Source organism: Megalops cyprinoides, chromosome 2, assembly GCF_013368585.1.
Source record: "Megalops cyprinoides isolate fMegCyp1 chromosome 2, fMegCyp1.pri, whole genome shotgun sequence".
Classification (NCBI taxonomy): Eukaryota; Metazoa; Chordata; class Actinopteri; order Elopiformes; family Megalopidae; genus Megalops; species Megalops cyprinoides.
The window spans coordinates 35,138,773-35,153,550 of record NC_050584.1 but is presented as its reverse complement, the minus strand read 5'-3'; the positions used below and the strand labels follow the sequence as shown (position 1 = coordinate 35,153,550).

The 14,778-nt window shown below is 40.9% G+C and overlaps 1 protein-coding gene across 6 annotated transcripts in view; it reads right to left on the bottom strand.

Annotated features, from left to right (window-relative positions):
- mcf2l2 (MCF.2 cell line derived transforming sequence-like 2) overlaps window positions 1-14,778 on the bottom strand; it is a 73,681-nt gene that overhangs the window by 43,472 nt on the left and 15,431 nt on the right. For all 6 annotated transcript variants that reach the window (XM_036515784.1, XM_036515750.1, XM_036515775.1 and 3 more), the window contains exons 2-3: window positions 7,415-7,498; window positions 390-504 (exon numbers count right to left, since the gene is read on the bottom strand). In XM_036515784.1, coding sequence (XP_036371677.1) covers window positions 390-504; window positions 7,415-7,498 — 199 coding nt within the window. The remainder of the gene's footprint in view (window positions 1-389; window positions 505-7,414; window positions 7,499-14,778) is intronic.

Genomic DNA, 14,778 nt, shown 5'->3' with positions numbered 1-14,778 from the left:
GTGGGCAGTACATATCTGTCACAGTCCTTTTTGTATTACCTTGTGTTTGGTCCCTCATTTTATTGCACAACTCTGTGCCTCACCTCTGGTTCCATCACAACATATAGATAAAGTCTGTCATGTATAATGTACAGTGTATTACGAATACTTACGCAGTCATCATGCAATTTTTATGTAGGTTTTATGTATGATTCACATACAATGTGACGGAAAAGTCACTTCCTTAATTCAACACTCAAAATTAGAAGAAAATTCATGGTGGCCATATGGAATCTGGGCCATAGGTTAGAGATGATCTGAAACTGACTAGTCAGATGACGCTGATTTTGAAATGACAGCTTCTTGAGTTTCCAAAACATGTCAAGGGATTAAAACGAAATGTTTCTTACCTGGGGATGCTGGTCAGATATGTGATGACATTGAGGAAATCTTCATCCGGTAGGTCACTGAAGCCAGAGTACTCTGGGAATGTGATAATAGGGGCTCCATCTTTTCCTCTTCCACCTAAACAATAAAATATTTGTCATGATTGTCTTCAGTTATGTTATGTTCTGTTCTGCCAAGACTTAAAACTTGAATTAACCTTACTGCCTTCACCCATTTTTTATAGGTTAGTGTTACATAGAGATAGACACAATAGTGGTTTGTGTGAGAGGGACTGCACACAAAGGGTTACACAGAATTCAGTGTTCAGCACACTTTGGTTAAAAATGGGAAATTTTCATGTGTCCATGTCAGGGAGAGGGGCTGTCTTAGTGTTTCAAATCCATTTAATTTCTGCACTTTGAAACACCACTAGATGGTGATGTTGGGCTTAGTAATGCTGACAAATTCAGCTTGAGAGAGAAATGTTGAAAAGCACATCATTGAGATAGCTTCCTTATAAAGTTGTCATGAAATATGTATTATGCATTATGTGAAGAGCACCTTCCTTATTATATTACACTACATTTTAAAGAATTAAAATTATATCAATATTACTAATACTATTAATAATTGACAATTAATGTTAAACTACTTTTATAATACTTATATTAAAGAATATATATGTAGTGTTTATATCGGTAAGTTTAAACTAAGTCAAACAAAGTCAGCGCAATGTTACCTACTGTGGGGTGTTGTATACCCACAATACAATCAGACAGGTACAGAAGCAAAACTAGCAAAAATTGAGTAAGATCCCACTTACTTTCTATCACATACATATCTGAAAGGAATACTGTACCACTGCCCAAAAAGTCTGTCATTCCATCCTTCTAATTCTTCCTCTTAATTAAAAAAAAAAAAAAAAGTTCCACTGGGACAGGGCTGGCGTTGGGGGTAGGCCAGACCGGCTGTGCCCGCTCATTTGAACTCTTTGCACGCTTACGGCGGCCCCGCCCTCACATATAAACCTATTTGCATGAGTTTAAGATCTCCGGCCCCACGCCGGAAATCCGGCGTGCAGAACTTTAGATCAGGCAATAAATTGTAACTGCTGTAAACGGCCTCTGATATTACCAGACCGGAACGCAATTTTATGAAAAACAATCACTGACCTGGTGTTTTTTCCCGATGAGTTTTAACCAATGGTAGCCTGTTTAGGCGACGTACTGGCACAAGAGCACTTTCTGTGAGGCGGTGCCAGGAAGTATTTGCGGGACCGTATCAGTTGATTACTGCACAATGGGCTAGCATGCATTCAGTAGATGAAGCATGGAAGCGAACTTGTGAAGGTTGGCGCAGACACAAACACAATAGAACGGGGTTGAAAAATAAATGGCGATAGGCTTAGTTAGATGAAAACGGTAATGACGGACAAACGATAGGCGTATATTGTCACAAAGTAAACGAGCCCGGGAGCTGCTGTGCATCGTGTGTCCAAAAAAAAAAAAAAAAAACAGCGGCAAGCGGCCATGCGGCAAAAAGTGTTGTTTCGGCATGATACAGATCGCTCACACAAAGCAGCTGTTCGGGCTCATAGACGTCAACGTTGCCGGGAGCTGTGACCACTAGCTGCTGCCACTTCATCCATCCAAGACCGCGTGTGCAATCATAAAGTCCGCATTTATAGCGGAACATGACCTGTCTTTCAGGATAGCGCCAGCGCTAGTTGACCTGTGCAAAACATCACAGGACAGAACTGCACTCTACAAACTTAGCGTGTGAAATAGCCTACACAGACCAGCTACCTATCCACTAACGACACTGCCTTGTCACATTAGGCAATGTTTAGCCCACAAGCTGTCAAAACAGATGTTTTCACAGAACGTTGACGAGTTCACAAACCGCAACAGGGACAGAATGTATTGAGAATGTATGTATTGGTCCCATTCTATGATGATGACTTGGACAAAGTTGTAACACAGCATCTTGTTGCCTCTAAATGGGAAGTTCACAATCACTAAACTTTAGCATTATTTAAGCACAGTAATGTGGCGTGGCAGACTTCAGAAATGAGTACAGTGCAACAGAAATACAGTAACATTTTTGTTAATTGGCATATATTAAATGTCTATCTTTGTCTACACATCTATCTTATCCATTTATGTACAGTAAAAAATATGTTTAGGTTTACGGCTTATACATCACCGTTCTCTGGCTGATATTTCAACAAACCCTGACTCAGACAAAGAAATGGTATAATATTGAATGCTATCATGCAGGGCCATTCTACACCTTTAAATTTAGATGTTCTCAGCAGAGGAAGGATCAAGGGGACCCTCCGTTCATTAACGCATGAACTAATGCCCTGGACTAATTTCCAGGGCATTAGTCTTTTCCCACACCACTGTTTGACTTGCACAAGGCAGTCTGATTTTTACTTAAATGCCCCGCGGCTGGGTGCTCCTTTTCTTCACACACTTTCTCCTCATTCCTGCTGATGGTTTCAATAAAAAGCTGCATCTGAGTTCACTGAGCTCTCCTCTGAATATTCCTGGATCTTTCCAGTGTTGATCCTGAACACAGCACCTCAGCAAGAGACCATAACCCAAGGATCCATCAACACCCATGACTCTTCATTGATTTATACAGAACAGCTTTCCAATTTGCCAGCGGTCTATCCATGCTACCCGTCCTGTCTCGACAAGCCCCTTCTGATTGGGCAGACAAAGAGAACTGCCAGGACAAGAGCCCATTTCTGTGGGACCCCTTTAGAGCACCCTGCCTCCACAGTGCCTGCCTCATTCAATTCTATTTCCTGTCCCTTCTCTGCCAACTGCCACCCTTCACCAGGACACCTCACCTCTCACTCACCCAACGTGACACTTCCAATTAAGTGCGGATGGCAAGATCTATACTGACCTTCTCCCATACCGCAGGGCGTCCCCATCTGCCTCTTACTCTGAAGGAAGAGCATGTGACTTCCAGGTTCCTGGCTCTAAATTAGAGCCATGAGAGTGAGCCCACAGAGAGAGAGACCATAGAAAGCCCTCTTGCAGGAATCAGTACCTTGCTCAGGGAGTTCTATGGAGTAATTATTCCTTCTTAATATTAGATGTAGCCTGTACTCACAACACACACACAAGCAGACACACATACAAATGCACACACACACACGCACCATTGGCATGACCTGACTGACACCAGTGACGTAGGGGTTAATGACTGTCACCTCCCTCATCATCTGATCATCCATCCTGAGAAGAGGAAGAAACATCTACAGACTGGCATCCACATTTTGATGTGTATTTTAAATCCAAAAGCGCTGATCTGCCTGCTTCTCCTGCAGCATACTTACATAACCCCAGAATTTGGTTTAGCTGGTATAACTTGGCAGTGGAGTCTCTGGCGGTTTGACATGAGTGGGAGAGAATGAGAACAATGTCTCTTGTGGAACTGGTGATAGTGGCTGCAGGGGCCTTCCCACCAACTACTACCAACTCCACATGCTAACTAAGCTCTGCCCCCCCCCATCCCCCCTTCTCTCTCTCTCTCTCTCTCTCTCTCTCTCTCTCTCACTCTCTCACACACACACACACACACACACACACACAAACACATACACACTCACTTCAAAGTGTTAAAAGCTTCATAAGAGCTCAATACAACAGACAGGCAGACAAAGAGAGAATCTGATCAGATACTGCAACAGTTTTATAGAGAAGTCTCATGTCACATTGCTTTGCCAAATCATTTCAGGTTTGGCTCTATCTCAATGGTTTTTGCACTTTTACAACTAGGACATCAGTGCCTGTTGTAACCTTATAATCTTTCATCTCTAGGGAAAGTATTGTTTGAAAGCAGAGGAAAAAATTAAAAGGGGAGAACACTTATGGCCAGTCTTTTCCTCATGAATTTTACCTGTCTGAAGACTGAAAGCCATGAACTTCACAGCTGTCAAAATTTATGGATTTAATTTAACATGATGCAACATTAGATGGAGGTAACCAAGGTGTTAAATCTGTGCCGCTCATGTAGGTTCCTGAATTTTATGATAGACTTCCTGGATCCAGGACTTCTGAGATTTTATGACAGAATGTAGAAATGCACAAGTCCCTGAATATAAACATTATCACATTATCCTTACTAACCAAATGTGCTTTGGTTTTTCAAAATATACCAACCTGCCTGAGAATCAGTTATGACTGTTATATGTCTCAATGTATAATATGTCGGATGGTTGTTCAATTTCTAGTGGTAAGGGGGGAGGGCACTGCATGCTAATTAATGTGTTTATATGCAGACATTAGCCCAATACACCAGATGCTTCAGCGGCAGATTATATCAACTAGAATAATCAAAAACAGGATTAGCAGTCATGCATTCATTGCAACATATTATAATCTAGTGTCATTCGAACTCCAATAGTATGTGTCTTGTTTAAATATTCTACAATGGCATGATACACACAATACACATTTCTAATGCATACTGAGTGCATCTGTACTCACTCTTTATGTTTTTTACCCAAAGAAGTTATTTCATCTTAATACATTTGTTTTTTTTTTTTTTTTTTTTGCTTTGTTTTAAACTTTGAATTGTTTGTAAGCATTTTAGGCAGTCAACATAAACTTACATTATGACTAAGCCCTTTATGAACAAACATTGATTTATTCAGTTTGAAAATGAATGTCCTCTTTCATAGCACATAACCACATACTCAAAGAATTCTAACAGAAGTCTCATTTCATTTTACTGTCCAGACTTTGTACAGTAATTAAATTTCAGCCTATTGTGACACAAGGGGAGATGTGATTGAGGGCCTTTACTTCCCCCACCAGTGGCTTCACCTCTTCCCCAGCTCAAACCACGCCTTCCCAGTGGACACACCTGACAGACCTTTAGGCTGATTAACACCAGATAAAGGGGAGTCCTCTCACTTGTTCTGGGTGTTTGAGTGAGGAGGATTTGCTGTTTGCTGAGCAATGGAAGTGGTATGCAAAACAGAATTTATATTAGTGTATGACCTTGCTTGGGGGAGAGCCTGACTTTTGGATTCCCCCTGTTGGACTTTTATGCCTAATTTTTCCCTTTTTGTTCCATTAAACACCCAGCGTTTACACTGCAGGGACCATATTTGCTGTGGTCTTATGATATTATCGCTTATGTGCTGGCACTTTGAGGCTCGACCTCTCACCATGTTACACTATGCTTTCTCAACCAGCTTGCTCTTTGTTTGCTTACTATGTTTTCAATGTAGTTTTTATTCAGAGAATCTGATCTGTTATTCATTTCAACGTGCGAACAGAACACTGGACAGAAAGCTTGATTTGGTTTCCTGTGAAATTGCTCACAGTGGCACAGAGACTTCCTTAAGAAGTAGGAACATATCACAGACAGCCTTTGAAAACAAAGTCTTATATGCACATATGCATTTTGAGGAAATGGGGACAGGGTTGGAACTACCTGCCATATAAATCCACAACACCCTGACTTTGAATTGGGTATCTCTTCAACCTCCTCAAATTCTCCCATGTTACTCCCCTGCTTAAATCCCACCACTGGCTTCCTGTCGCTGCCAGGACCAGATTCAAGACCCTGACCCTCGCCTTCTCTGCAATCAACAGGACAGCCCCTGCCTACCTCCAAGAACTCATCCAGCCCTACACCCCAGCCCGACCCCTGCGCTCAGCAACTGGACGCCTCGCTCCTTGCATGGTCAAGGCAGGAGGTGCTTGTTCTGCCAGACATCGGCGTTTCACCTACATCGCTCCCCAGTGGTGAAACAAACTCCCTGTCCTGCTACAGACAGCTCCTTCACCCCATTCCTTCAGACGGGGCCTGAAGATGCACCTCTTCAGACTCTACCTGGACTGACCTAGTACACAATTGCTGTGAGAATGTATTTTAGCAAATATATTTTTTTAGTTCTATCAATTTAAAATATTTGAATTGTTGCTGTATATTGTAATTCTGATTTGCAATTTGAAATTTTGCAATTGCAATTGTATATGCAATATTTCTTGGGCTGAACAACATATTTCTCAATATATTACAATATATTTTATTTCCAAATATTTTTAAACAAGGCTTGATGGCAGGTTAAATCACTTTATCATGTGTGTCCAACAACACCTCTGACTAAAGAGGGGTGCTTACTCATATGTATAAATCTAATATGTAAAAGATGAAAGGTTTTAGTGGGTTGACAACTTTCAAGTGCAAGGTAAAATATGATGCTTCAGTGTTTATGTAGCTGTCTTGGTGCTGTCAGTCTTATAAATGCATCATTTCAAAATTCTGGCTTGCAGTCTGGTCTGCTTCCACTCTTACATTGCATTCAGTGAATTGAAAAGGTTTTGAAATCAACCACATGTTAAAACTTGTCTAGTTTTTCCATGTGCAAAACAAGCTGAAATTCAGTTAAAATAGTAAGATTCCAAAAATAACTTTCACAGGCTGTGCAAGCACACACATAAAATGACCCCCAATTATACATTTCCACAGCAACTAAGTAAAATGTGTGTTCAATTAACTGCTCCAGAACCTTTATGTACTAAAATCAATAATAAATGAATTGTAAACTTTTGGCCAGGGGAGGGGGATTTACAGGGACATTTAAAAGGTTGTTCATCAAATTTTTGTGCATAAGAAAATTACTTCACAAATATTTGTTAGCCCAGTAAGCCTCAAAACAAATATCTCCTTACTGCACAAAGCACAGAGTCCCTTGAATGCTATCAGTAAAATTGTACTGCCTTCACCTGGTGAGGAAATGGCTAGGCTGTAATCTAATATAATGCTGTTGTGATGGAACATAAGACCACTACACAGCTACAAGATGTACTGGAAAGGGAGCAATTAGACTGTACACACTTCCAGTATTTAAGGCTGAGTTTAAACAAAGACCAATGCATTTGTCCAGGGTAAACCAATTTTTAAAATTATCAGGTAAAATGCCTTGCTATAAAACATGGATTTATGATTTTGCCATTCATTAATCAATAATTAATCTCTCATGCAGATGTAGAAATGCTACTGAGAGGTTTACCTGAGAGTACGGCGAACTGCCTATGAAGCTGCTCAATGATGTCGACTGCCAGCAGGGGCCTGATCTCCTGCTGCATGATCTCGTCTGTGGGAGAAGAGAAAGAAATTTTTAGGGATAGTTCATTTAGTTCACAGACCGGTTCAGAGGTCATAGTCATAAGCAATTACTACCAAAGGAGTTATGTCCACAGGAGGTCAGAAATAAACGCTTGAGCCAAGATTAATGCTACTTCATCATACATAGAATGAAGATGTATGAGAAAAAGGCTTCACTGTGACCCTGCTTTTTAACAGAGCTGTCCATATCCCCAGCAAATTCAGCAATTCTGTATGGTCATCCTGTCCAGTCAAGCCTGCCCTTTTGTGGAAAATTCAATTAAGTCAAATCTTACATTAAGGTCACAAACTCAAAGAAATCTCTTTTTTTTCCACACAGAACAGCTATTCACTGCACTGTTCTTAAATAAATGAAGGTCATTATATATGCTAGGGGGCACTTTCATTCCCATAATTCTTTGCTGTAATATTCTGGGTCACCCCAAAGTACAGAAGCCATGCACTGAACTTACATACAAACAAAAGACCCCTTTGTCTCCTGGCATAAAGGATTGCATTAAAATGGACTACACTTTACTAAAAGCTGGATACCCTGTGAAGGGACTCACCACCAGGCTAATTATAGCACAAAGAGCTCCACACAGACCAGATTGTAAAAGCTGAAGTCGTATTTCCACAGACACCGAATAGACACAGAGACACCACGCTCACTCCCTGCGATTTTCAACGATCAAACCCACAGACAAACGCAAAGAGTGATGATTACAGATTAGTCTGAGGAATTGCTTTTCATTCCCATCATAATACGGTGGCCTGTGGGAGAAGGGAGGGCCTGCACTTGTTTCGCAAACACATAAGGTTGTCAGCACTCAGGACAGAACAGACCAGTAAACAGCCTGCTGTGATCATATATGATGGACAAGAGATACAGTGCCTTGAAAAAGTGTTCAGCCCCTAACCCTTTTTTCACACAAATGATTTCCACAACCAGAGATTTTGACTGATTAGACTGAGATTTCTTGTTTGTGAATCATTCAATCAACAAAGAAATAAAATTATAATCCATTAAAGAATAAAAAATCAAGAACTGAAATGTCAACAATTAATAAGTATTCATCCCCCTTCTTTAGTACTTGGTTGAGCCACCTTTCACAGCTATTACAGCCATCAGTCTTTTCGGATAATCCTCCATTAATTTTGCATAACATGATGGAGCAATATTAACACATTTCTCCTTGAAAAATTGCTTAAGACCAGGTTAGTTGGGGAGTGGCAGTGGACAGAAATTTTGAGGTCTTTTCACAGATGTTTGATGGGGTTAAGGTCAGGACTCCGACTGGGCCACTCAAGGATGTCCATTTTCTTCATTTTAAGCCAATCCAGTGTTGCTCTGGCAGTGTGCAGTGTGTTGTTGTCCTGCTGAAACACACTTCCTCCCTAGTTTATACTTTCTGGCAGATGGGAGTAGATTTTTATCCAGAATCTCCCTGTATTGTACAGCATTCATCTTCCCATCAATCTTGAACAGATTACCAGTCCCTGCTGCTGAAAAGCACCCCAATAACATGATGCTACCACCAGGGTATTTCACTGTGGGGATGGTGATTTCTGGCTGATGCGCAGTGTTATCTTTACACCACACATACCGCTTAGTGTTTGAGTCAAAAAGTTCCACATTAGTCTCATCAGACCTTCTGCCATATCTTTGTAGTATTTTCTAGGTGAAGATTTGCAAAGCCTTTACGGGCAAGCATGTGCTTTTTTTCCATCAAGGGCTTCTTCCTTGCCACTGTTCCATAAAGGCAATAGCTGGAGATTGTTGACCCATGGACATCATTTTCAGTTGCAGCCGCTGACTTCTGTAGCTTGGTTAGATACAGTTGGCGTCACAGTAGCCTCTCTGACAAGTGCCACTCTTGTTTGGTGACCAGGTTTAGGGGGCAGCCTGCCCTGGGCAGTGTGGCTGCAGTTCCATATTTCTTCCACTTCTGTATGATGGACTGTACTGAGCTCCGAGGTTTGTTCAGTGCCTTTGGATTGTTCTTGTATCCTTTCCCAGATTTGTGTTTCTCCACAGTTATATCCCTCACTTGTTACGAATGGTCTTTTCTCTTCATTTTGGTTTGTTAAAAAAAAGTCAACCATACTGTTTGACCTTCTAGAGAGGGAAGGTATTTACGCTCATGAAGTAATTCAAAATAGGTGATCCACTACCTACACAGGTGGAGACCATCAACAAATTGGATGAGTTTATGAAACAATATCTTGCACCTGAGCAAGGTTAGCCTTTTCTGACATTTTTTGATGTTTCTTTTGGTTTGTCATGATGTACAATACTGTGTAGATGTACATCAAAACTTACTTTAATATATTTTCAATTTGGAATCTGAGACAATAAATTGTGAAAACAGTATTTGGGGCTGAAAACTTTTTCAATGCACTGTATGTTGTCATTTACGGCAACCAATGCAAGTTAACCGTTGTGCTTCCGCTCAGGTGGTTGCTTGTTTTCACAGAGATCCACACGGTGGGAGAGTGACCTGGCAAAAACTTTGCACTTGCTCATGCTGTCCCCTTGCACACGAGCACAGAGCATGCAGCCAAGTGGGCTTAAAGGAAGGAGGACCTGCGTCAGGAGCATGTTCAGCCTAGATCTTATCTTCTTCTCAAGGAATCAGAGCACCTGATGGTAATGTCATTATAATAACTGTCATGAACCTGACAGAGAGGTCACAGAGTCCATTCCCAGAAGGATGTTAAGAGGACATCACAGCTCACATGCTTGCCTTCCTCCAATTTGTCAGGGCTCCGCCCCCCTAGCTGTGGTGTTTTTGTTTTTCCCTGTCCATGTGCTTTTTGTTTTTCCTTGTGTTCCAGCCCCGCCCCGCTCCCCGCCTGGTCCCCGCCCACCTGATTGCCCCATTACCTTCACCTGCCTGCCTGCCCACCTGCATCTCATCTCTTCATCAGCCCAGCCCTATTTCTACCCTGCTTGTTCCTGTCTTGTTTGCCAGTTCGTCTCAGCGTTTTCGTACCTGTTTCGTTCCCGCAATTTTTTGGATTTCCGTATTCTCCGTGCCTGACTCTGCCTGCCCTTCGTCTTCGTTTTCTGCCTGCCGTTTTGTCCCTTTGCCTGATCGTTTGCCTGCCTGGTTCCTGATCCTGCCTGCTTCTGTTATTCGACCCTGTTTTTGTCCACGGACTGCCTTCTGGTTTTTCGACCCTGCCTGCTTTTGTTTTGCAACTTTCCTGCCGTCATTTATAATCCCACCTGCAACCTGGAGCTCTCTTGGTCTGCGACTGAGTCCCTGCCTGAGCCCTTACACAATTAAGGTTTTTGGAGAAACTCTATATAACTATAACTAACTCTATATAACTCTATATAACTGAGATTATAAATTCAGAAAAACCACCCAGCCCTTAAAATGTCACATATTCATATTCTTCAAGGCGGATGTTAGTGGATAGCGTGAAGATGACCACCACAATCAAATTCCCACAAACACACGTGACTATTTAAGAAGTAAAGAAAAAGTTAAGAAAACATCCCACCATTATGTTTAAAACATTTATAAAGCCTACATTTTACAGAGCATAAAACCATTACAATTATGCACACGGAATTCCTCGGACAGCTTGCTTGATTCCTGTTCCAGCTTTCAATAGAATGCACATTTGGAATGTGAAAGGAATAGTGGAGTGTGGTGTAATACCTTGCAGAAATCAGAATAGAGGGATTTTGTTCTTGCTGTGTGGCTAATTGAGCCAGCTACACCCATCTCCATAAAACAATGCCATGGCAACACATGGGGTACCTTTTTTCACCAGAAACTGAAAAAAACTGGTTACCTATTCCTTGTTAGCTTTCTTTGATTTACATAATTTACAAATACTGAAATGCATGCCTTGGTTCTGTATGTGTATAAAGCACCTGGCATTGCCACAGCTGCTGAAAGTGGTGGTAGTATGCCAGTTGGGGGCAATCTTCTAGTACTAACAGGAGAGTAATATCCCAGGCAGTAGAGAGACACTGTGCTGTAGGAGATACTGCCATTTGGATGAGGTGTTCTGACTTGCTGTTGTTTCAGATTTAATTTAACTGGCTAAATAAGCCCCTCCATCTTCACCCCAGCTGATGTGTGATGAGCATTCTGGTACAAAGTGGCTGCTATGCATACCCCACATGGCTGCAGTGAGTCCCCTACTTCAGTAGAAAGTGCTCTGAGAACCTCGAAGTTGTCACATAGAGGATGACTCAATACAGCTAGAGACAATGTACTTTATAAGGTACCAGTGCAAATTGGCATTGGTAAATAAGCAGTTCTTTATAGTGGAGCTCCAAATTAGGGTTGTAACTGTTGATTACTTTCATACTCGATTAGTCATTAATCTATATTTTTTCTACTGTTCAATTTACCAAAACAAATAGGTCCTGTCTTTCAATTAAAAAAGTTATGAAAAAAAGTGCATATGCTTCATAATTGCCATGAGTTGCAGGGTTGCTTTTCTTTTATAAATTAAAATGCATATTCCTCAACAAATAAAAAGTTGATCCTGGAGATCGATGGTGTGAATGCTTTAAATGCTATAAACTGTCAATTTGATTGACAGTTGCTAACTAGCAGTTGACTAATGACTCAAAGTGACAGTAAGATACTATTATATAAAATATTCCAACTCAAGAGTATTAAAGCATCATCCTTAATATCTGCATAGCTGGTTACATTCACTTGAATGGACCACCACACGTATTCTACTGCTCTAGCAAGTGTCATTTTTATATTCTTGTAAAAAAAATTAGTTTCTAGCTAAAGAGACCTTCATTCAGCCTAACATTGTTTACAGAGATGCAGATATAACACAAATAGATTGTGCCACTGTGTTCACAATAGGGTTCTGTAATTTGATATATAAACAAGTGGCCAAGTGCAGGCATAGATTGATAAAAGTATGGTTTCATATTATGTGTGTTTTACTACAGTAATGTCAGTATTTCCTATTATTGAAGTGGACTGTATTGAAGTTCACTGTGGTTTCTCTCAATGTAGGCTTGCTCTTCCCCATTTATCACTGTGAACAAGACTGCTGTTCCACTGTGCAGTATTCTAATGAACAAACTAATGAGTTTAGACTTTAAGTACACGAGGACACACTCTGTAATCTCTATGTAATTATTCCATGTTACATGGTTACTGCTGTGGAATCCAAAATTCCATGTGATTATATACTAACTTAATAACCATAAATCTTCCTCTAACTTTAACCCCAACCCAAAACCCTCACCAAACTGCTGCCACTCACACCAAATTTCGGGACTGCCAGTTGCCATTGGATAAATGAAATGAAAAAATGAGTTATGGTTCACCACTCTCCTTGATGAAGACAACTACATTTTGACATACATTATTTTGTGAGTGCAGTCCCAGGCAGTCTACATTTATGTACAGAACAAATTTGAGAGCTGTATCCAATGTGTTTTTATACTATCCTATTTCAATACAAGATCAGTAAATGGCATGTGGATGATCAAATGGGTCTTCAACATGGATTTCAGCATTGCCAGATATTAATTCAACTTTACTGTTTCTTTAAGCTTCCCAGGAACAAACCATATGTAGAAAACCTAGATCAACAGAGAGGTGAAATGAAATGTACTTTACTCTTTTGTTTTTACATCAATTGTTAAATTTAGAAGAAGAACTGCTGTCATACTAGAGAAACAGGCCTTTCCTCACACAGTCTTACACTACTAAAAACTATTTGTGTCTGTATTCAGGCAGGAGCAATTCATGGCCATATGCTGTTTAAGGCCTTATGTTTACAGATCTTAAATTAAACCAACAAATCATGCTAAAGGAAATTATGAGAACCATTAAACCAACAAATCATGCTAAAGGAAATTATGAGAACCAAAGGGCAAATTGTTCTGATAACAAATCATCTGTCTGTTAGTTAAATCATAGCATTGACAACTTTGCTCCACAAGTTCATAGTTCAGTTTCAATAAATTCAGCTGCTTTTGGGAAAATTCTCTAGACAAAATGCTGTCCCTCTCTATTGCGCATTCAAGTGCTGATTTCATGCCCGAAATTTGTTGAAATATTAGCTAGGTGATTTAAGTGTTGGTAAACAAACCAAAACAAGACTATGCTTTCTAGATGCTAGTTGACAATTTGATTCTTCTTTGATTTAACTTTCAAACCTTAACTGAATCCATTTCTTCTGTGTGAGCAACAATACTCTTAAAAATGAAAGTTTCTTTTACAAGAAGGAAATCTTGAAAAGATCAGTATGTTACAAGAATTACCAGTGTATGTGCACTTGAACGTTTTACACATTTTTTGGAGGTCAACAACCTTGCATTTTTCTCATAGAAAATTTCAGCATGATTAGGGTACTTGACTAACATACTTAGCTTAATTGTGAACCGCTGAGAGCTTCAAAAGAAATCCTGGAGTTTTCCATTTCTTTCGCTCAGACAACTGGTTTGAGCTGCAAGCCTGTGTGTGCATGCAGGCAAGGCGCCCACACTTTAGCAACAAGGACAATAAAACAGCACTATCTGACAGTAAACACGCCCTCAGCCTTATTACAAGCAGAAACTATAAATGTCTTACCTATCAGAGGTCTAGTTTGCTTCATCATGCTGGAATTGAGTATTGAAACAGTCACATTAATCCAGGCGAGAGCAGCAGCTTGAAAGCCAGAGACAGATGACGACTGAGTTTGTGACAATTTTCATCTCTGCACTCCTCCTCAAGGTTTCTACGCGCACCAGCTGTGGCTGTCTGCTGGCAGGACAAACATTTTTGTGGGGTGCGATGTGTCCTCGGTCACTTTTTCCAGCCCAACAGCTCCCCTAACAGCAGCGCTCTGCTCTCTGACATAATCTCTCAAGGCTCTGCACTCACAGACCTATCAGAGCCCAGGGAGGAGGGAGGAAACCCACTGCGGGCTGCCTTTCTGCAGCCCCGTATCTGTCGGACACAAGGGAAGCGGGATGGCGCACGCCGGCAGGATAGCCAGCCTTTCGAGCGGAGGAACGAACGTGAGTTTTTCCATCAGCTCTGACCAGAGCGGTCGCCTGGGAAGGTGGGAGTGTTTACGATCTGAGAGGAAGCATTTCCCAAAACACCGGTGGCAGCCACTGAGGCATTGTATGTGAAACAAACCTTCTTCCTTCCCATTGTACACTGGTTTACAAAAGAGTGACATTTCATAAAACATTTGGAATGACGTTGAAGCGATGAAAATGTGAGAATATTGCGTAAGTGACATGGTAAGAACTTAAAGTTATAATCCTTCATA